Source organism: Coturnix japonica, chromosome 1, assembly GCF_001577835.2.
Source record: "Coturnix japonica isolate 7356 chromosome 1, Coturnix japonica 2.1, whole genome shotgun sequence".
NCBI lineage: Eukaryota > Metazoa > Chordata > Aves > Galliformes > Phasianidae > Coturnix > Coturnix japonica.
The window spans coordinates 173990147-174012206 of record NC_029516.1 but is presented as its reverse complement, the minus strand read 5'-3'; the positions used below and the strand labels follow the sequence as shown (position 1 = coordinate 174012206).

The following is a 22060-nucleotide window of genomic DNA, read 5'->3' as shown; positions in this document are numbered from 1 at the left end:
CTAGAATCAGCTCCTGTTGGAAGCGTGGATGCTGCCCGGCTCTACACACTGAACAGAGGACTCAGCTGCATGCAGCACTGCTGCCACACACTTCATACAGAAGCTGAAGCCCACAGACTACAGGAAGGACTCTGTGCAGAGGGTGCTCCCCTGGCCAAGAAAATACACCAGGGCAGAGGCAGGAGAGCCCACAGTGCCCTGCTCCTCTATTGGGACATAATGGAGGGGGTGCAGCTGCTGCTCCTGGATGGAGGAGCTCCAGGGAGAACAGCAGTGGGGAGAAGCAGGCTCCAGGTACAGAAATAAATCGATATATTAGTGTGTACAAAACATGCTGCTTCCTCTGTACAGTGCCCCAGCTGGGCGCAGGCTCCCCACAGGGAGTTCACACATATATAAATAAGGCCCAGACAGCTGCAAACAGTATTTACAGACCGCGGGGAGCAAAGCGCCTGCTCTGGGGCCAGCCCCACCAAGACCAGCTGCTACGCCCGGCCCGCGGGATCCTCCCTGGCAGCCTGCATCGGCCGCGTTCATTTCAGGTCCACATCGAAGTCCAGCACCAGCAGCTTGGTCTCCTCTGTCCCGTTGCGGCTGCCCACCGCACACACCAGCTTGGTGTTGGAAGCTCGGATGCGCCACACCACTCCCCCGCTGCCCCCGCTCTCCAGAGCGACCAGATTGCGCACAAATTCGCCCGTCTTGAGGTCCCAGAGTTTGACGGTACCATCGTCCGAGCTGGTCACCACGAACTTGGAGCTGAACTGCAGGCAGGTCACGGCGCTCTGGTGCTTGCTGGGCCCTATGGGCAGAAGGTACCTGTGAGTCCTGTGCCCCCACCTGAGCCCCAGGATCACCCACTGCTTGGCCCTGCTGTCTGGGCAGCATCCATCCCTCCCACCCACTCACCCTGCAGTGTTTGCAGGCACTGGCCCGTCTTGATGTCCCAGATCTTTACTGTGGAGTCAGCGTTGCCGGACACGAGGATGTTGTCACGTAGCTCCATGCCGCTTGTAAGTGACTGGTGCCCCATAAGGGTGTGTAAGCAGTTCCCACTTTCTACATCCCACACTCGGATGGATGTGTCCAAAGAGCCGCTCACAATGTGCGTCCCATCAAACTGCCAGAGAGACACAGGTCAGCGGGGCTGAAACAGGAGGCGCTTCCCCATAGAGCCACAGAATATCCCAAATTGGAAGGGACCCACATGGGATGTAGTGAACTCTGGGTCAGCCTCTTCTCTCATGTAACTGGTGATAGGACCAGAGGGAATGGCTTCAAGCTGCACCAGGGGAGGTTCAGGCTGGATGTTAGGAAATACTACTGCTCTGAAAGAGTGGTCAGGCAGTGGAACAGGCTGCCAGGAGGTGGAGGCACCGACCCTGGGGGTGTTCAAGGAACAACTGGATGTTGTGTTGAGGGACATGGATTAGTGAGAACTGTTGGTGATGGGTGGATGGTTGGACTGGATGATCCTGTGGGTCTTTTCCAACCTTGGTGATTTTATGATCATTGACTCCGATCCACAGCAGTGCAGCATCAGATGCTGGGCACCACGGCCAGCAATGGGCTCAGGTGGCCCCCATGGCCCAGCAGGGCGCCTCAGCAGCACCATTCCCCCAAGGAACGGGCATGGCTTGTATGTTCCTTCAGCACACATGAGAGGGGATTGGATGGAAGGGCAGAAAGCAGCTTACACAGACTGAGTGTGCCCACGCAGCACAAAGGCGGCCTCTTTTAAGTGTCAGAACAGACAGGTATGGAGAAGGGCCAGGCCCTTACCTGCAATGAGTAGACGCGGTTCGTGTGCCCCTGCAGTGTGTGAGTGCAGCTCTCACTCTCAGGGTCCCACACTTTCACTGTGTAGTCGTACGCACCGCTCACCACCTTGTGCCCATCGTACTGCACACAGCGCACGGCGGCCACGTGCCCCATCAACACGTGCAGACACTGCCCGGTCTCAATGTCCCAGAGGCGCAGAGTGGCGTCCCGTGAGCCACTCACAACCCTGGCAGCAGAAGCAGTGTGTGTCAGCTGCAGCCCACCCCCAGCTCAGGTCCACCCAGGCACACCAGCTGCCCCAGGGACAGCCCAGCTCACCTCCCCCCAGGACGCCTCTTTCCATGCAGTAACCAGCCCGGGCCCAGAACACCTCTGTACTTCTACCTACCCCAGACCCCACCCCATGGACTGGCACAGCCCTTAATAGCTCCTCACCTCCCCCTACCCCATCCCACGCATCAGGCCCTGAATACCTGCACTCCCATACCTGTTCCCATGCAGGTGCATGCAGCGCACTGTGGATGTGTGCCCATACAGCGTGTGCACACATTCGCCTGTGTCTGCGTTCCACACTTTGAGCGTACGGTCCGTAGAGCCACTGATGACGATGCTGTCCCTCATCTGGGAGGACCAGACTCCCCCTGTGTGGCCAACGAGGGTCTGCACACACTGCAAAGAACAACAAGATGTGAAACCTTCATTTGGGAAAGGCTGAACAACATTGCAAGAGGGGACAGCAGAGCAGGGGACTTGCTGTGGGCAGGGGCTGGTTGGGCCCTTCAGGCCAGCGAGCCACCTCCCTGCAAACTCAAGTTCCCACTAGAGTTCTCCCATAACGATTGCTTGCTGTTCTAAAACCAGTTGGGTTTCTTGCCCTTATCAGGTCTTCAAAAGGGTGGTCCACATTTGCTGACCACCAGTGAAGAAGCACCCAGCCAGCTCCTGCTCTGTCCCCACACCACCACTGAGTGCTAACATGAGACGGCTCATCCCACTGCTCCTGCAGTCACAGGATCTGTCAGCACCTCCCCCAGCAGCACCTCGCCAGACCAGACAAACCCATCAAACCAACATGATGCCTCTCCCACCTCCACCCACCCCACAGCAACGCAGAGAACAGCGCAGCTCTCCCAGCAGCAGCAGAGCAGCCCTGTCAGCCCAGCACAATCACTCACCTCCCCAGTGACAGCCGACCACACTTTGAGCGTGTTGTCGTCTGAGCCGCTCACGATCCGGTTGCCACAGAACTGCAGGCAGGTGATGACGTGGTCATCGTGTCCCTTCAGCACCTGAGCACAGAAGACCACGAGTGAGCAGGGAGGTGTGCAGTAAGAACAGATGGGGCCTGGAGGCAATGGCCACCTCCCTGCTGGGCAGCAGCTACGGCAGGAGCCAAAGGAGACACGTGGGGGCTGCGGTGGGGGGATGATGGGCTACAAGGGAATTCCAACACAAGGACTGATCCTTCTGACTATTTAAGCTGCACGAGCTTTGAGCTCAGAGCTGATGTTCCATCCTAGACCCAATGAGACCAATCGTATTTAAAACCACAAGCTCCACCTTCCCTGGCGGCAGATAGTGCACCAACATCTCTGCACCCAATCCCATCTTCCCAAGCAGCAATGCAGCACCAGGTGGTGTTGCAGTGACTGGAAGTGGGCAGTGACTGAACCCCTCAGAGGATCGGAGCCCCAAGCAGCACCAGGCTGAGCACAGTGAGCGACAGCTCAGCATTACAGCCAGCCCAGAGCTGTCCCTCAATGAGGGGACAGGGTAGGACAGGTGTCCAGCTGGCAGGGCCCCTCACAGCTCTGCTCACAGCAGGCGCAGCAATGGGGTGCTAAGGACTCAGCAAGGGCTGCCTGGGGCAGCTTGCTGCAGAGGTGCAGTCACTGCAGTATGTGCAGCTGTTGTTCCCTGGGTGCTGTGGGGCATGGGAAAGGGAACATCACACAGGGTGACCAAGACTTTGCTTTCCTTGCTTTGTGGATGGGGACTCGGAGCTGGAAGGGATCTCAGAGAAGAGATAAAACCAACAGCAAAGTGCTCCACAACACACTGTGGGATGCACTGGGAACGAGGTCTGGCTGAGCCTCAGAAGGTTCATATCACTTGCTGGATGCCAAGGTGAGCTACAGCCCTGCAACACACACCCAGAGAAGGGAGGAAGAGATGAAAAGCTCTGGAGTTAAGGGCAACCCTTTTCCCACTGGCAGAGCTGCAGCCCTGCTCCACCCATTGCAGCAATCCCCGACACCAGCTGCGCTGTGGATCTGCTCTCTGCAGGCGGGGACAGGAGTTGCAGGAAGCTACAAAGGAAGTATTTAGATTTAAATACAGGTGGAGGACTCTGACTTACACCTCCTGAAGGCAGCCAGACACCTAAAAGCTTTTCCCGAAGCAGATTTCAAACACTTAGAGCTGATCTCATCCTATTGGTCATGGATATTTTCCTGCTGCTTCCTTCCTGTACCAGCCTCCTGCATGTCTAGAATCTGCTCCTGAGCAAACGCTGCTGCAGGTGCTTAAACCCACCTTGGGGGCTTTGAGCTCGCCGCTGCGCCAGTTCATGTCGATTTTGTGCTGCCGCATAAAGGCAAATTTCCAGGGGCTGTACATGAATCCAGGGCTCAGCAGGCGCCGCTTACGCAGGTTCAGGGGCTCCTCGATGCCTGCAGGAAGAACAAGCAGTTTGACGCAGACTTCCTGGCAATACACAGGCTGTTCATGTCCCCTCCTCAGTAGGAGCAAAGATGATTAGTGTCTGGATAGGGAGCTAGGAGATTTGGAGCACCTGGATAGAGAGCTAGGAGATCTGGCTTAGGGGTTTTTCTGTAGGTATGATAAAAGGAGAATAGTTGGACTAGATGATCTTACAGGTCCTTTCCAACCTTGTGATTCTATGATTCTATGATGCACAGCAGTGGCAGCTGTGGGCTGCCCCACTGCAGATCCCAGGCACAGTGTGCCACGTGCTGGAGAGATCTTTACCTTCCTCACGGCATTTCTCCCTCCAGAGCAGGTTGTCTTCAGCCAACACCCTCCAGTAGCGGCAGGTCTGGGCAGCGCGGAGCAGATCCCGAGGCTCCAGGAATGAGAGGACATAAAGTGCCAGCTGCAAGACCAGAAGCCAGGTCACAACGGCAGAGCAGGCTCCCATGGTTGGTGACCAGCACACAGGAGTGGGGCCAGCCTGGCTCTTGCCTTGACTCACCTCCTTGGGCAGCAGCGAAATGAAGTCTCTCTGAAACTGTGGTTCAATGACCTGCATCATGTACTTGATCTGGGAGGGCTCGCAGCGATCAATGAGCTCATCCAGCGCCAGCAACTTCTCTGGGCCGCTCCACCGCTGAGGACAAGGACATCAATCACATTGCCTGCATTGCCTGCATGCACAGCAGGCCCTTGTGGCTCCCCTGCAGCCGTGCAGTGCCTCCATCCAGCCCAGCCCCAGCAGTGATACCAACCACCATGGGAATATCTGGGCTGCTGCAGAGCATGGCCCCTGGAGCTGGCCAGGGCCCCAGCACAGAAAGGAGAACAGAGATGAGGCTGGGAGCTCCACTAGTCATATACGATTAGACACTGGAGCTGCACGATGGCAGGCAAAGCAACATCACCTTAGAAAAAAGGCAGACTGCCCAGTGAGAACAGGAGATGGACCAATTCTGTACGCCTTGAGCTAAGGGCAAAAACTTGCTGAAACTCCGCTGCAGGACCCAGAACCCCTCCCTGTAGCAGACAGTCTGTAGATGGACTCATTAGACGGGCTTTGGCCCCCTCACACCTGCCCTTCAGACCCACAGCTCCCTGCTGAGACAAACCCTTTGGCCACAATCTGTGCCTACCTGGAAGGTGCGCAGCCAGTCCTGCAGCTCGGGAGGAGGAGCAACAGAGGGGATGCGGCGGCGCCGGGCCTGGCCAGCTTTAGCATTGCGCAGATCCCCAAAGGTGGTGGTGGGACTGGGCATGCAGGGACCCAACGTCCTGGAACACAACAAGGGAGAGACCAAAGCAAAGGTGAGACATCCCACTGCTGCCTGACCACAACACACAAACAGCTCCCAAAACACCAGCACCCATGTGACATAAACCATGGGCCTCCCACAGGCTAAACCCTCCTCCTCCTCACTTCCACATGGACCACAGCTGCACATGCAGACCCACAGCCACACACACACAGTCCCTTTACACCAACCTGCTTTACATAAAAACAGAATTGCAGACAGGCTGAGGGTGGAGACAACACCAGAACCTGGTCCAACCCTGCCACCCAGAGCTGCCTGCCCAGGATCAAACCCAGGTGGCTTTTGGAGACTATCAAGTAGGAGACTCCACTGCCCCAGTAGGGCTCCAGAATGAAACCCAGTGGCTGTTTGGGGCTACTGAAAGAGGCTACAGAGAGCTCATCTTACCTGCTGTATTCGGAGCCCTTGCACAGCTTTTTACCAGGGGACAGTGCTCTGCCATCCAGGCCGTTCTCTGACTTCCTCTTCATCTGCAAGACAACGGCGAGGTGAAACAGGGTGGAGCATGTTCTGTGCGCATTCTGGGTCACTGACTTTCTGCCAAGAGCATGAGAAGAACAGACCCAACCAAGCCTGTCTTCCATGACTGTGCTCATGCTGAGGACCTGCAGGGGAAGCTGAGGGCCACCTGAACTGCGGAGCAGGCAGAGGAGTTGACTTCTGAAGGGGTTTAATAGAACTTGGTCTTTCTGAAGGGAATATCAGGCTTGATGGGGAAAGGTCAGCAGACAAAGCACGCAGGAACAAAAGGAGCAGCTGAGAAAATGCCTGCTCAGCCTTTAGGCACAGTCCAACAAAGAGCAGGCAGCCCTGCAGCCAGCCCAGTAGCTCAGCACTCCAGTTGTGCCTGACAAGTGCAAGGAAAGCCGTGCTGGGATGTGCAGCAGTCCATAGTCCAACACAGCTGCATCAGTAGGAAGCAGCATCCTTCTAAGTCCACACAAGCAGCACAGAACTAACAGTAAGCACAGATGGAATGGGGATCTATTTGCACTGCCAACAGACACAAGAAAGCAAGCAAGGGCTACTCCACCCCCTCAGGAAGGAGCCATCCACAGGCAGGCACCATCCACAACCCCGTGTACAGGCTGACCTCTGCCTGGCCCCCACAGAACCCCATTCCCTGAGGACAACTCTGGCACCATCACCAAAGGACCCCAGCCCAGAGCAAGGCATGGCCGGGGGGTGACCAGCAGTGCTTGGATACACTGGGGCAGTGTCCCTGAAAGGCAGATGGCATCCAAGTCCAGCCACCAGACCTGAGCTGCCCTGCAGGCCCACAAAACATCCCAGAGGCCCCATGGCAATGTCAGCCAAGCCCCCCCCCCCCACCTGCAGCAGCATCTCAGCATAGTGCTGTGGCTTGTGGGCCACTGGCACCAGCGCTGTGGCACCAGCGGGATCCAAAGCCACCAGCTGCAATTAGATCACACGCAGTGCGCCTGTGCCAGCTCCTGGGTGGCAGCCCTCCCACACACAAACCTCTTCTCCCCATCACTTCCACAGGATCCACAGTTAGAAACTCAGCCCCCCAACCCACAGCAGTGTTACCTTGGGCCGCACATGGCGCAGGAAGCCGCTGTCCTCCGTGCGCTGCAGGTAGTCTATCCAGCGCTCACCAATGGTGTAGTAGAAGTAGATGTTGCTGCCATCTTCCCCTTCCTCACTGCAGCAGCTCCCTTCCTCTTCTTCCGTCTCCTCCTCCTCCTCTGGCTCCCCGCAGGCTGTGGAGCTGACCGGTTCCTGTTCCTCCTGCCCCTGGGAATCATTGGCCTCCAGCCCCGATTCCAGGTTCCTCTTCCCAGCACACTCCAGCTCCCAGGGCCCCGACACATCTTCCTCCTCAGCCACTACCTACAGGACAAAGAGACACAGGGTCAGGTCTGCTGGCCATAGATAATCCCTGAGGTCTCAGTGGTGGCATACAGGGGCTGAGGGGCAGCTGACCAGGAAAGGTGCCCAAGAAGGGAGTGGTGAGCAGGGCAGAGCTGAAGATGGGAAGAGGGGAGCAGACGTTAGAGCCACTGTGCTCCTCAGGGTCATAGGCAGCCACAGCCCAGCAAGGCGTGGAGACAGGAAGCTTCCCAGCCCCAAAGGAGGGCACGGCTGCCACATGACCCAGTGACGTGGCTGAGAAGCAATTGCAAACACTGCAGGAGCAGCAAGGCACCAAGCACCGCTGAACTCACCTGCACCAGCTCCACTGTGCACTGCCAGCCCCTTCCTACTGCAGCTGGGAGCAGCGCTCTGCATGACAGAGCACGAGGCAGAGCTGCTGCACACACGGGCTGCCCTGCCTGGCTGGGAAGTGCAGGCTGCACCATCATCAGCCTTCACTGCAGTGTGAGCAGCACCACACCAAGGTGGTGGCCCTTCAACCCAACCTGGGGCTGAACCACTGGAAGGGCGCGCACTGCATCCCCCCATTGCCACCTGCACCTCTTCTCCCCTCAAAAAGCAGCACCACCACCACCATCACACACACACAAAAGCAGAAGCGTTCAGTAATCACTCAGAAGCAGCAGAACAACATCCTTATGTCACAGGAGGAGGAGGAACTGTTTTCCAGTGCAGACCTCAGCCAGCAGAGCTGCGTGCACCAGTCTCAGGCAACACAGTACCAGCAGATCAATGGCCCACAAGGACCATTTGAAATGAAGTTTGGCACATAGAAGGAATTGCAAAAGTCAGGAGAGTGCAAAAATTGTGCCAGAAGTGAAGGAAGCAGAAGGCTGAGGCTGCACCGAGCTGGACAGCTGGAAACAGAGGGGCTGATTCCATTGGTAAAAGATGACAGGGACACGCTTTGCTGAGCAGGCCTTGAAAATTCACCTTCCCAAATGAAGCTGATTTTACTCCTTGGGGAGTTACAGAAGCAATGAGATAAATGGCGCAGATGAGACACAGCCACAGAGGAGCAGGGCACAGCGTTCTGACCCACATCACAGCCTCGGAAGGGCCGTGCAGGGAGATGGGCTGATCAGGGCAGCCAGCACAGCTGGGCAGGTCTCACGAGGTACCTGGCACTGAGAAACCTCGCTGCCTGCTGATGGACCTTGCGCAGGCCCAGAAGAGGGGCGAGAAACCACAACACAGCGTCTGTTTTGCTCATAACAGGGAAGTAAATGATGTTTTTTTCTGATGATATTTTGAGATTGACATCTCAGTAGGAAGCAAGGACACTCGTCCAGGGATGTGAGTCACTTGCTATGCTGGGCTCCCTCAATACAACACATCTCAGCACACCCAGAGGCAATTCATGCTCTCCATGTGAAGACAAGGAGAGCCGGACCAACAAGGGGCTGCTCATCCCAGGAAGCCACATCTGACAAGGATTGAGGGGGCACCCAGCACAAACTTCAGGCTCAAAAGTCCAAGACAAGAGGTGCAAGTGGGGAAGCAACATTACCCTTAAGCTGCTCTACACACCCCAGTTATGCAACGTTCAATCCACGTTTTAAAACAGAATGCTTTAAACATCAAGGTATTGGTCAACCCTTTCCCAGAAATGATTCAAAGGTGAAGAAAATATCTTGTAGGAGGAAGAGAAACAAAACGAGGAGGTTGTTTGGTTCCGGCACAAAAACACACCTGTGGAAGGAAAATCCTTGGTGCTTTAAGAGGCTCCTACCAGGCACTGCAGCTTTTAGTGCAGAGAGGACTGGGCTTACTCACATTAGGGAACAAGGCCCTGGCTCCCCAGCACTCAGCAGGGCAAAGGGCAGCACCAGACAGTGCCCAGAGCAGGCAGAGGCCACCCCAACCTGCCTGGATCCACCTTCCTGAAGGCTGGACAGTGCTGAGCCTGGGCTCCTCAAGCACTTCCTCCAGTGCTCAGAGCTGGGGCTCAGGGTGGGGAGCTGAGACTGAAGTGCTGGGGCAGCACCAGGGCACCCAGAGCCAGCACCAACATCTTCCAGGCACACAAACACCTTCCAGGCACACAAACACCTTCCAGGCACACAAACACCTTCCAGGCACACAAACACCTTCCAGGCAATACGCCTGAGGGCTGAACTGGACAGAGCCTTCCTGCCTCCTGGGGAGCTTCCTCAGCCCACAGGGACCAGCAGCAGGAAGATGCGCTTCCTGAAGCCCCCAGCAGCAGGCAGGCAGCTGGCTGCTGCTCATGCAGACAAGAACAAGAGGGCAAAGGCCTTGGATAGGGATGGACTCCAGCCCCTCCAGCTGCCAGCCTAGAGGAAGAGCTGCTGTCCACACCCAGCTCTGGCCTCTTACGATGAACAATTAGTGGAACTCAACAACTGTCTGCAGGAGGCTGCCAGTGGAGAGCTGCTCTGGGGCAGGGGAGGCAGCTGTAAGCTATGGATGTTTCTAGAGTCACAGAATCACAGAATGACCCGGGTTGGAAGGGACCTCAAGGATCATGTAGTTCCAACCCCCCTGCCTGGCAGGGCCACCAAACATACACATTTACTAGGTCAGGTTGCCCAGGGGCCCGTCCAACCTGGTCTTGAACACCTCCAAGGACGGGGCATCCACAACCTCACTGGGCAGCCTGTTCCAGGGCCTAACCACTCTCCTAGTAAACAACTTCCCCCTAACATCCAACCTAAATCTTCCCCCTTTTAACTTAAATCCATTTCCCCTAGTCCTTCTATTGTCAGCCCTTTCGAAGAGTTGACTCCCCTTCCTGGATATAGGTTCCCTTCAGGTATTGAAAGGCTGCAATGAGGTCACCCCGCAACCTTCTCTTCTCCAGGCTGAACACGCCCAGCTCCCTCAGCCTGTCCTCATAGGGGAGGTGCTGCAGCCCCCTGATCATCTTCATCACCCTCCTCTGGACCCAAGTCAGAGCATTGTTCTATGGGAGCCACGGGACAGATGCAGCCAGCAGAGCAGCTCCAGCAGGACGCACACTCAGGGAGCGCTGTGCACTCCACCAAAGCGAGGGCCACAAAACCTCCAGTGCTGGGATGCTCCCCAAGGCCCAATGCTGCCTCAACGAGCACTACAGACAGACCTCTCAGCAGCTCAGAGCTGACACCTCCTTGTCCCATTGACTAAAGCAGGTGTCTCCTGACCAGCAGATCTCCCTGCGCCTGTACCAGCCTCTCCCCAGCTCCTGCAGTGCTGCAGGCAGGATCCCCCTCCCCATCACATAGGAAAGTCTCTTTCTTTTCCTACCTGAGGCACAGGAGCTTTGCTGTCCCCCAGCAGAGCAGGGCTCACCCTGACGGCTTCCTCGCTGCTTGGCCGCCTCCTGCAGGTCATCCGCTGGCTGTTCAGCTCCAAGATGCGGGTGGTGATGCCTTTGACATGGAGAAGGTCATCGAGCGAGTTGAAGCCCTTCAGCTCCTGCGAGAGGAGAAGTGAAACTGAACACGGGGCTCAGACAAATGGGGATCAGCCCCAGGCAGGACCGGGCTTACCAACACCTTTGTCCTGCTGCTCCCTGCCAGGAGGTCCCAGACCCATCAGCTTTCATTTCATTCACAGTCACAGCTCCCTTTGCTACTTTGGGGGCTCAGGGGAAGGAGCTGGAGCGGTACCTTTGTATTTCACGTGCTCACTATGACACCCATTAGAGGGACAGAACATCTCCTGCCTAAAGAAGCTTCTCCCAGTGCTGCTGTTTGCACAAACCCTCCCTGCCCTGAGCAGCTGCAGCAACAGGACACAGACTCACAAGGAGAGGTAACAGAATTACAGATCACAGAACTATTAAAGCCAGAAATGATCACTAAGGTCACTGAGCCCAACCACCACCTCCATCCTCACTGCACCACGTCCCTCAGTGCCTGGAGAGGACCAACAAAAAGTAAAGCACCTCCTGGGGTGCGATTGTGTCTCAAACACTTGCAATGCAAAGCCATGACAGCAGGGGAGGTGATGGGGGATGTAACACATTTCATTCTGCTGGGACAGCCCTGCTCCCCTGACACCCAGCACAACCTCCCTCAGCATGAAGCTGTGATACAAACTGACTATTCATGCACTTGTTATGTGAGCTCACTTGTTCCCCTCAGGCTTTTCTAACGGGTGGACACACGGACCAAAAGCAGCTTTGATGGGAGATGCCGTCCTGCAGCTCAATGATCCCAAACCCAAAGTGCATTCAATGATCCACAGGACCAACCTCCATCAGCTGCAAACAGCCCCGACCTCCTGCTGTGCCCACCCGGTGCCCATCGCCCTGCACAGCCCCATTGGCAGCTTTGTGCTGAGCAGCCCCGCATCCTGCACAGCCCCCAGCACGGAGCTGAAGGGCCCCGAGCAGCCGGGATGGAGCAGGTCACACAGGCACCAAACAAAGCTCGCACCGCGCTGTGACCCGCCGTGCTCTCATGTCACCTTCCCTCCTCACCCCCAACAAACAGCGTTACCCCAAAGCGCCGTTCAAACTTCAGCCCCGGTTCCTTTGAGTTCACGTCCCCCTATTCCCGGACCCGCAGCTCTTTTAAGGGCCGTTTCTCTCCCCCCCCCCCGCTGTATTTACAGCCGCTGACGCCGCGTTCTCAGCTCCGTTCCAGGCCAAACAAACCCCGGTTCCTCCGGTCTCCTCCTACCGGCCCGTCCCTCCGCCGCCCGGTTCCTCCCCCCTCCCGCTCCGGGATGTTCCGCTCGTTCCGTGACCCCCGGGCACGTTCAGGTCCCACATCGTTCACCTTCGTGCTGACGCACCGTGCGCTCACCCGTCCCTTCGTGCCGGTGTCACGGAGCCGGTTCAGCCGCTTCGGGACCGGCCGCCGCCATCGGGCACCGCTCCGGTTCGCTCCGTCACGGGCGGCACCGGGATCCCAGCGCAGCGGGATCATCACCCGCCCCTCGGCCCCGGAGCTCAGCCCCGACACGGGGACGGGAAGGGCCGGACCGGGAGGAGCCGCCCCGACGTGAGGGGACGCGAGGCCCGACGGGCGGAGCACGGAGACACGGAGCCCCGGGACGGGACGGACCGCGAGGTTCCGCCCCCGCCCCGAACCCCCCGCCCCGACACCCCGAGTAGCGCCTCCGAACCGAACGGAACCGGCCCGTTCCCTCCGGTCTCAGCGGCCCGTACCTCTCTCTTCCTGACGATGCCCCTCGCCCGGCGCCGCCCGATGCCGCTGAGCGCCCCCTCCAGCTCGGCCACCCCCGCACGGTTGATGTCGAGTTTCCCCCCGCCGGGTCCCGGTCCCGGCCCCGACATCCCGGTGCTGGCGGCCGCGGAACAGGCCCGGCCCACACTGCGCAGCCGCGGCCCCGCCCGCCCCATAACGCCACGGAACGGAACGGAAACGGGCGTTTATTGAGCACTGCGCCTGCGCACCGGGACGGCACCGTATGGAGCAATATGGACCCGTATGGATCCGTGTGGACCCGTATGGAACCGTAAGGACCCGTATGAACCCACATGGACCCGGCTCCGTCCGCGCCTGGAGCCCCGCCCCGCCCGTCGGTTCCGCCCGCTGTCGGCCGCGCTGCCGGTTCCCCCGTCGGTTCCGCCCGCACGGTCCGGTCGTTCCGCCGTCAGTCCCGGCCCGGTGTCCCGGTGTGTCACCGCCGCTTGTACCGGCAGGGCAGGAGGCGCAGCGCGGGGCACGGCCGGTGTGATGGCGGCCGGACCTTGGTGAACTCCAGCAGGAAGAAGAAGGAGCTGGACACGTCCTGGGGGCGGCACCGGGTCAGCGCCGGGCGGACCGGGCCAGCACCGCACCCAGCACCGCACCCAGCACCGCACCCAGCGCCGCACCCCCCCGTCCCACCCCCGCCGTGCCCCGCACCCGCAGCCCCGTGGGTCCCGTCCCGCCCCGTCCCCACTCCCGGTTCGTGCCCCCGGCCCCGCCCGGTCGCACCTTCCTGCCGCTCTTGAAGCCCAGCTGCGCCATCCCGTTCATGAAGGCCCGGAGCTCCTCGAAGCGGCTGGAAACCTCGGCCACCATCAGGGTCCCGCTGCGGGGTCAGCGCAGCACTGAGGGCTGGCACCGCCCGCACCTTATTAACGCCCATTAACGCCCATTATTAGCGCCCAGCCCTGCCTACCCCAGCTTCAGAACGCGGTTGGCCTCCTCCAGGATCTCCTGCAGGTTGGTGCCCATCAGCGCCAGGCAGAACACTGCGATATCCACTGATTCATCCGCCAGCGGCACCTGCAGAGCAACAACAGTGTGAGCGGGGCCCGGCCCTGCCCATGGCGCTGCCTTGACTGTGATTCAGCTGAGCAAAGGGCCCCAAGCAGCAGCACCCCATAGCACCCCACATTCACAACATACAAGCATGGAATTCTCATTCTCAACCCTCCTCTCCTGCTCCCCACAACACGAAGCTCAGCCCATTCCCTGCGACCTGACGGGCAGCATCAAGCAGCCACCCCATAGACCTCAATTAGTCACAGAGTACCAGGAAAGCAGGAGGTGGAAGAGACCCTGGACACCTCCCCACTACAACCCCTATAATACAAGCTCCCTATAGCAGGCTGTGCAGGAAACAACACGCTGCTGGGTTTGAGTATCTCCATAGAAGGAGACTTTACCACCTTTGTGCAGCCTGTGCCGGAGCTCTGCCACCCTCACGGTCATTGAAGCTCCTTCTCATGTTCAGATGAACTCCCCGGGTGCAGTTTTTGCCCATTGCCCCTTGTCCTGTCACCAGGCACCACATGGTGCACTGCCCCTATAGGTACCAGCACAGTGCAGGTCACTGCCCCTATAGGTACCAGCACAGCGCAGCCCACTGCCCCTATGGGTACCAGCACAGTGCAGCCCACTGCCCCTATAGGTACCAGCACAGTGCAGCCCACTGCCCCTATGGGTACAGTGCGAGCAGTGCCAGCCCCCTGCCCCTATAGGTACCAGCACAGTGCAGCCCCCTGCCCCTATGGGTACCAGCACAGCGCAGCCCACTACCCCTATGGGTACCAGCACAGAGCAGCCCACTGCCCCTATACGTACCAGCACAGTGTAGCCCACTGCCCCTATGGGTACCAGCACAGCGCAGCCCACTGCCCCTATAGGTACCAGCACAGCGCAGCCCATCCTTACAGCTCCTCATTGCTCACACACAGCACCAGTCCCAGCACAGCCCCGTACCTTGGCCATGTCGCAGACGGTGACCAGGGGGCTGAGAGGCACCAGGTCGAAGCAGTGCACCTTATTCCGGACGCTGTTGGCGATCTTGCAATCCCCGCACCCAAAATCTGCCACCACCAGCGAGGCCGACCTGCAGGGCACACAGCTGGTAAGGCCGGACCCCCCCAGTGCCCTACAGCTCCACAGCTCCGTGCTCTCCCCATCTGCAGTGCTGCATCCAGGTCTGGGGCCCCCAGTATAAGAAAGACATGGAGCTGTTGGAGAGGGTGCAGAGGAGGCCACAAAGATGCTCAGAGGCTGCAGCACCTCCCATACAAAGACAGGCTGAGGGAGCTGGGCTTGTTCAGCATGGAGAAGAGAAGGCTGCGGGGTGACCTCAGTGCAGCCTGCCAGGACCTGAAGGGAGCCTACAGACAGGAGGGGAGTCAGCTCTGTGAAAGGGCAGATAACAGCAGGACAAGGGGAAATGGTTTGGAGTTGAAGGGCAGATTGAGGTTGGATGTCAGGGGATGTTGTTTACAGAGAGTGTTGAGGTGCTGGAACAGCTGCCCAGAGAGGCTGTGGATGCCCCGTCCATCCCTGGAGGTGTTCAAGGCCAGCTTGGATGGGGCCCTGGGCAGCCTGGGCTGGTATCAATGTGGAGGTTGGTGGCCCTGTGTGTGATGTGGGGTTGGAGCTCCATGATCCCGGGGTTCCCTTCCATCCCAGCCCATTCTATAGCTGTATTTCTCACCGCTGCCGCAGCCGTTGGATGATGGAATCCACCGGGTTCTGCGGCCACCGCTGGACCTGCAGCGCGAAGCCGCGGTGGTAGATGTGAAACGCCTCGGGGTCGCTCCGGAACAGCTCGACGGCGTCGCGGCTGGTGCCGGTGTACAACCGCTCGTTGATGTACCGGAACCGCGCGGCCAGCAGCCGCTCCTCCATGCGGGCCCGCAGCGCCGCCGACCGCCCCGTGGGAACCGCGTCCGGTTCGGGCGGTTCGGGTTCGGTCGGTTCGGGCTCATCCCGCCCGGTGCAGCCGCCCCCGGCCCCGTTCTGCTCCGCTTTCAGCTTCTCCGCCTTCAGCTTCTCCTGCCGCCGTTTGTTTTTCTGTTTATTCCGCCACTGTTTCCTGCTCAGTCTCGGTGCCGCAGCTCCGGAGCCTCCCGCCCCCCCCGCGGGCTGCACGTTCCTTCGGGGCGGTTCCGCGGTGACCCGGGGCGGCAGCTCCGCCTCGTTCCCCGCGTTGCCGCCTCCGTCCCGGGGCTGCGGTTCCTCCGGAGCCGCCTCCGCCGCGGTTCGGTCCCTCTCGGTTCTCACGCGCTTCCCGGGCCGCTTTCGAGCCTCTTCGCCGTCCCGTCCCGGTCCCGGTCCCGGTCCCGCCGCCTGCAGCCGCCGCAACGTGGCCACGAGGCGCTGCCGCCGCTTCCGCTGCATCGCGGCGCTGACCTGCGGGACCGGAGCAACGTCAGTCCCGCAGCCGGGGCTCGGCCCGGTTCGTTCCCCCTCCCCTTACCGGCGGCTCAGAACCTTTGGCATCAGCACGAAGCTCCGGCACGGCCCGAGGCAGCGCCAGCCCGTCCGCGCCCTCGTCCCACTCCTCCACCTCGAACATCGCCACGGCGGCGACGGGACCGAGCGGAACCGGCACGGACCGAACCCAGCGCCCGGACCCCACGTGCACCGGCGGCCGGAGCAGCCCCGGGCACACGAGGCAGCGCCCCGTGCGGAGCGGAGGGTGAACGGCAGCGACCGGCACCGCCCAGAGCCCCTCGGCCCCTCCCCCCGGTTCCTCCCCCCGGTTCTCCCCGCCCTCGTTCCCCGCCCATCTCCGCTCCGTTCCCGCACCGCCCCTTGTCGTTCCCGCCGGTTCCTCCGCCGTGCGGGGCCGGCAGGGGGCGCTGCGTGCGGCCGGGGCGGAGCCACGCACAGCCCCGCACAGCCACCGCCCTGCGCCGCCGGAGCCGGTAAGGGCGGCGGGCCGGGCCGGGCCGTGCGGGCGGAGCTCGAGATCAGAGCGGGCCGGGAGCGGCGGCCGAGGGCGCGGGGAGGAGCGGGGCGGAGATGGAGGCGGCTGCGGGGCTGCGCGGCGCGGAGCGGGGACGGCGCGGGGCCGGGGGCGGAGCGGCAGCGTCGGGACGGGCGGCGGGAGCGGGGTCCGTGTGCGGGGTCCGTATGTTGCGGGGGGACCCGGGGCCGCGGCCCGTCGCGGTGGATCCCGCTGAGCTCAGCCCCGCATCCCTCCCGTTGCGGGGCCGCCCTGGGGCTGCGCGGCCGCTGCCGTCGGGGCCGAGGAGCGGAACCGGCCGGGAGCAGCGGGCGGACGGGACGCGGAGCCGCGGGGCGGTGCGGGGTCTCCTCCCGCACTGATCCCCGCCGCTCCCCCCGGCCGCGGCCCCGAGTGCGGGTTGCAGATAACGCAGGTAACGCTGCGGGCTCCGCGCTGTTTCCTGCTGTTGGCCGCGGGCACCCGCGACACTGCGGACATTGCGGCCCCCCCGAGCAGTGCGGGACCGTCGGGCCTCGCGGGGCCTCGCCCTCACCCCGCGCTCCCCGCAGCCCCAGCCGCGATGGATGACATCTTCACGCAGTGCCGGGAGGGCAACGCGGTGGCCGTGCGGCTGTGGTTGGACAACACCGAGAATGACCTCAACCAGGGGTGAGCGGGGGGGCGGGGGATGCTCCGGGGCTCGTTTCCGCCCCGTGTCCGTGGGGGGGGGGGCGGTGGGATGCGGCTCCTCCCCGCCGGAGGAAGTTACCGCATCGCTGAGGCATGAGCGCCAAACATCCTCCGTCCGCCCCCTCGGACACCGCCGTTGTCCCGGTGTCCGGCCGTGGGTTGGGGGGGGGGCGTTGGGAGGAGCCTCCCCCCAAAGGGGGCTGCAGGGCGAGGTGACCTCAAGTAACCCCTGACCCCAGGGGCACCGCTGTGCCCTCCCGTCCCCCAGAGCTGGGCTGGGCTGGGCTGTATCCCCGGGGCTGCTATTGCTTGATATGGGCTGTTATTGGTTGTTATGGGGTATTATTGGTTGTTATGGGGTATTATTGGTTGTTATGGGGTATTATTGCTTGTTATGGGGTATTATTGGTTGTTATGGGGTATTATTGGTTGTTATGGGGTGTTCGGCTCCAGCCCAGCGCTGTGTGCCACGGGAACGGTGCTGGCAGTGCACTGGATGGCCCCGGTTCTGCTGGAGCTGAGGGCAGTGGGGCTGCTATATCCCCATCCCCATCCCCATCCCCATCCCCATCCCCGCCTACTGGGCCCTAATCTCCTTTTAAGGCCCGGCTGCCGCCTCCTCCCTTACTTGGCCAGGCACGGCTGCGAGCAGATGGGGGGGGCATGGGGGGGCTCCTGGTCCTCAGCAGCCTCTGCTGCTCCAGCCATGAGGACGATGGAACGTGGTCGGGGCCCTCCTGGGGGTGGGCAGAGCAGGGGCAGCACTTGGGCTGCTCCTCACAGCATGGCAGGGTGCAGCGTGGCTTTGGGGCTGTGTGGCTGCTGCTGTTGGGTGCTGAGCAGTGGGAGCAGAACTCACCTCCCTGCCCTTGGGGCTGCAGCATCCCTTGGGCTCGGAGCTGTGCCTCACTCAGCCAGGCCAGGAGCTGAGGGGCCCGTGGAGCTGCAGGATGGTATGGGGTCTCCTCCAGTGCTATTCCCCAGTGCTCCCCTGAGATACAGCCCTGCGTGCTCCCAGCACATCCTCACCGCTGTCCCCTCAGGGATGACCACGGCTTCAGCCCCCTGCACTGGGCCTGTCGCGAGGGCCGCTCCAACGTGGTGGACATGCTGATCATGCGCGGAGCGCGCATCAACGTCATGAACCGCGGCGACGACACCCCGCTGCACCTGGCGGCCAGCCACGGCCACCGCGACATCGTGCAGAAGGTACCAGCTCCCCAAACACTGCACAGCCACAGTCAGACTCACTGTGCCCAGCAGGCCCTGCCCCACTGCTCCCTGCCCCACTGCTCCCTGCCCCACTGCTCCCTGCCCCCTCCATGCACTCACTGCACCCACCTCTGGGTGCTCCCACCATCCCCTCGCAGCCTTCAGCCCCTTCCTATCAGCAGCCCCTGCTGTGAGTGCATTCCCCCCCCCTCAGTGCACTGGAAGGGACCCACTCTGGGCTCACCAGGACTGTCCTGCCTGCAGCTGATCCAGTTCAAAGCGGACATCAACGCGGTGAATGAGCACGGGAACACCCCTCTGCACTACGCCTGCTTCTGGGGACACGACACGGTGGCAGAGGTGAGAGCAGCACCTGGATACAGGAGCACAGGGGATGGCAGGGGGGAGGCTGGGTGTGTAGGAAGGGGCTGAGAAAACAGCAGCAGCTGTGGGTGCTCAATTTCTTCTTCCTCAGGACCTCGTGGGTAACGGGGCCTTGGTCAGCATTGCCAACAAATACAGCGAGACGCCCATTGACAAAGCCAAGATGCCTCTGCGGGAGATCCTGAAAGGTAGGAGGCTCCCACCTGCACCCAGTCCCTGCCTCTGGCTGCTGCAGCCCTGAAGCTCAGCACCATGGGCTGCTTCGCTGTCCAACTCTTCATTTGCTTCCAGAGCATGCAGAGAAGCTGGGCCAGAACCTGACCAAGATCCCCTACAAAGACACCTTCTGGAAGGGCACGACCCGCACGCGGCCCCGTAAGGACAGAGGCTTCCTGCAGAGCTGGGGGCACGGATCTGTGTGCTGGGGTGGAACTCAGGGCTGAGGGGCAGCGCTTGGCACAGCACGTGGCTCAGTGGGGCAAGGGAGGCTCCCTTAGTGCAGTGCCTTTGCACACAATGCTGGTGCTGCTCCTCCTGCAGCCCCCAGACAGGAGGAAAGTCCCATGCAATCCTTTCTTCTTACAGGAAATGGGACCCTCAACAAACTTGCTGGAATAGACTACAAACAGCTGAGCTTGAGCCAGAAACTCAATGAGAACCAATCAGGAGAGGTATGGAGGCTGTTTCCTTGCTGGGACATCAGGTGCTCCCTCAGCCCCTGGCTGTACACAGAGCACAGAAGGGGTACGGCTGCTTGGGGGGCGTCCAGGCCCCGCTGTGGGGCCGGCTGCAGGCTGGGACAACTCACAGCTCATTGCGGTCACTGCGCCTCACTGCAGGATCCAGGCCCTGCACAGCGGGCTGAGGGGTGGACTGAGAGCCCCCCATCACAGTGATCGTATCCATCTGTCTCCCTTCAGCTGTGGAAGGGACGCTGGCAAGGCAACGACATCGTCGTCAAATTGCTGAAGATTCGGGACTGGACAACTCGGAAGAGCCGAGACTTCAACGAGGAGTACCCGAAGCTGCGGTAAGTGGCAGCATCCTCATCCTCCCCAAAGGAGCCAAGGCCCCTGAGGGTGGGCACCATCCCTGGGGTGGGGGGTTGAGACGGGAGCCCACAGGGTGAGCAGAGGCTGGTGGGGGCAAGGCAGCCACCAGAGGGGAGGGCAGGGAAGATGCAGGGCTGTGAGCAGCAACTCAGCACCGTCACTTCTCTTGCAGGATCTTCTCTCACCCCAATGTTCTGCCAGTGCTGGGTGCCTGCCAGGCCCCCCCGGCCCCCCATCCCATTGTCATCAGCCACTGGATGCCCTACGGCTCCCTCTACAACGTGTTACACGAGGGGACAAGTGAGTGCTAACAGATGACACAGCTGAGGCAGGCGCTGGTCACTCTGTCCTTGGGGGGGGGGGCTGCTTCTCTGTACACGGGGGGCAGCAGCACCGACTCCTCCAGCTGCAGCTCCAGGGTGGCCACGAGGAGCTCAGTTTGCAGCCTGCGTGTCCCTGCTCCGAGTGCTGCCATCCCTGTCCCCTCCCACACGTGACACTCATTCCTCAGTGACCCCCAGTGCCTCCTCCCTCCCTGCAGACTTTGTGGTGGACCAGATGCAGGCAGTGAAATTCGCTTTCGACATAGCTCGGGGCATGGCCTTCCTGCACACGCTGGAGCCCCTCATCCCACGGCACCACCTGAACAGCCGCAGCATCATGGTGAGTGCTGCTGCCTGCAGCCCATGGGCTGGGCTGTGGGTGGCTCTGACTGCATCTCACTCCCCAGATCGACGAGGACATGACGGCAAGGATCAGCATGGCCGACGTGAAGTTCTCCTTCCAGTGCCCCGGGCGGATGTATGCGCCCGCATGGGTGGCACCAGAAGGTGAGTGTGAGACAGTCGGGCCCCTCCTGCTGCTTTGCCCCCTTCCCTGCCCTTCTCAGCCCCTGTGCTGCACTGGATTCTCTGCAGCCCTGCAGAAGAAGCCAGAGGAAATTAACAGGCGCTCGGCGGACATGTGGAGCTTCGCGGTGCTGCTATGGGAGCTGGTGACCCGCGAGGTGCCATTTGCAGACTTGTCCAACATGGAGATAGGAATGAAGGTGAGGGGGGAGGGGACCAAAGCAGTGTGAGCACAGCTGGGTCAGCAGGGAGCACAGGCAGGGCTCCATGGAGAGCACAGTGGCATGGAGAGCTCCATGTGCCCACCACAGGCAGGGCTGTGTCCAGCTGGCTGACCCTGCTCTGCCCGCTCCCAGGTGGCCCTGGAGGGGCTCCGTCCAACCATCCCCCCCGGCATCTCCCCACACATCTGCAAGCTGATGAAGATCTGCATGAACGAGGACCCAGCCAAGCGCCCCAAGTTCGACATGATCGTGCCCATCCTAGAGAAGATGCAGGACAAGTAGAGGGAGGTGCCTCCCCGATGTCCGCCGCTGCCATGCTCCCTTCCCCACCACTTCCAAGTGCCTTTAACCCCAGAGCTAAGGGGGAGCAGGGGCTGCCCCCTCACCCTGAGCCAGCCATGGACACACGGTACAGGCGATGCTGCCTTCCCTGGAGCCGCTCTGTGGGCTTCGGGCTCTGTAGCACCGATCTATGGCAGCACCTCCACCCTCCCTGGCAGCTGTGGGCAGACTGAGCAGGACACCTGGATGCAGCCACTGAGCGTGGTGGGGCTCTGCCGCCCTGAAGCCACGTCATGCTCCCAGGCCCAGGGCAGCTCTCCCACTTGGTCTCATGCTGACAGTGTCCAGTCCTGGTGCTCTTCCCTGCTAAGGACAGCAGGGGAAAGTTGCCTTTTTGTGCCCAGCACCACCCCAGCTTCGCGCTTCACTTTTTATCATTTCCATCCAGGCCACGTGGAAAAGCCGCCAGCATCTGAAATAAATATTTGTTATGAAAACTGGCCACGGGCCGAAGGGTGCGTTGATACCTCAATAGGCTGCTGGGAGAAGGGCTGCCC

At 60.7% G+C, this 22060-nt stretch overlaps 3 protein-coding genes across 7 annotated transcripts; 1 reads left to right on the top strand and 2 right to left on the bottom strand.

Annotated features, from left to right (window-relative positions):
* Positions 1-289: 289 nt before the first annotated feature.
* On the bottom strand, positions 290-13047 carry LOC107308572 (F-box/WD repeat-containing protein 7-like). 3 transcript variants are annotated; one of them, XM_015852539.2, is made up of 13 exons: positions 12832-13047; positions 10959-11129; positions 7362-7664; positions 6198-6280; positions 5631-5769; positions 4997-5131; positions 4774-4897; positions 4318-4454; positions 2958-3071; positions 2270-2451; positions 1783-2008; positions 910-1120; positions 299-802 (listed from the first exon to the last, which is right to left on the bottom strand). In XM_015852539.2, exons 1-13 carry the CDS (start codon positions 13024-13026, stop codon positions 534-536), a joined length of 2289 nt encoding a protein of 762 aa, XP_015708025.1. In that variant the 5' UTR covers positions 13027-13047; the 3' UTR covers positions 299-533. The 3 variants fall into 3 exon arrangements, with proteins under 3 accessions (XP_032298181.1, XP_015708025.1, XP_032298182.1); XM_032442291.1 differs by lacking the exon at positions 12832-13047 and adding an exon at positions 12456-12561; XM_032442290.1 differs by lacking the exons at positions 10959-11129; positions 12832-13047 and adding an exon at positions 7758-7868 and having other exon boundaries at positions 290-802.
* On the bottom strand, positions 13041-17475 carry RRP8 (ribosomal RNA processing 8). Of its 3 annotated transcripts, XM_032442292.1 has the most exons (8): positions 17381-17475; positions 16352-16788; positions 15573-16270; positions 14840-14969; positions 13794-13900; positions 13607-13703; positions 13261-13418; positions 13041-13220 (listed from the first exon to the last, which is right to left on the bottom strand). In XM_032442292.1, the coding sequence occupies exons 1-7, from the start codon at positions 17400-17402 to the stop codon at positions 13308-13310; spliced, it is 1602 nt and encodes a 533-aa protein (XP_032298183.1). In that variant the 5' UTR covers positions 17403-17475; the 3' UTR covers positions 13041-13220; positions 13261-13307. The 3 variants fall into 3 exon arrangements, with proteins under 3 accessions (XP_032298183.1, XP_015708026.1, XP_015708027.1); XM_015852540.1 differs by having other exon boundaries at positions 13041-13418; XM_015852541.2 differs by lacking the exon at positions 17381-17475 and having other exon boundaries at positions 13041-13418; positions 16338-16470.
* ILK (integrin linked kinase) lies at positions 16680-22003 on the top strand. Its single transcript, XM_015852538.2, has 13 exons — positions 16680-16788; positions 17381-17480; positions 18545-18710; positions 18978-19073; positions 19189-19285; positions 19389-19472; positions 19683-19768; positions 20018-20127; positions 20322-20449; positions 20691-20812; positions 20880-20979; positions 21067-21197; positions 21354-22003. The coding sequence occupies exons 2-13, from the start codon at positions 17392-17394 to the stop codon at positions 21501-21503; spliced, it is 1359 nt and encodes a 452-aa protein (XP_015708024.1). The 5' UTR covers positions 16680-16788; positions 17381-17391; the 3' UTR covers positions 21504-22003.
* The last annotated feature ends 57 nt before the right edge of the window (positions 22004-22060 follow it).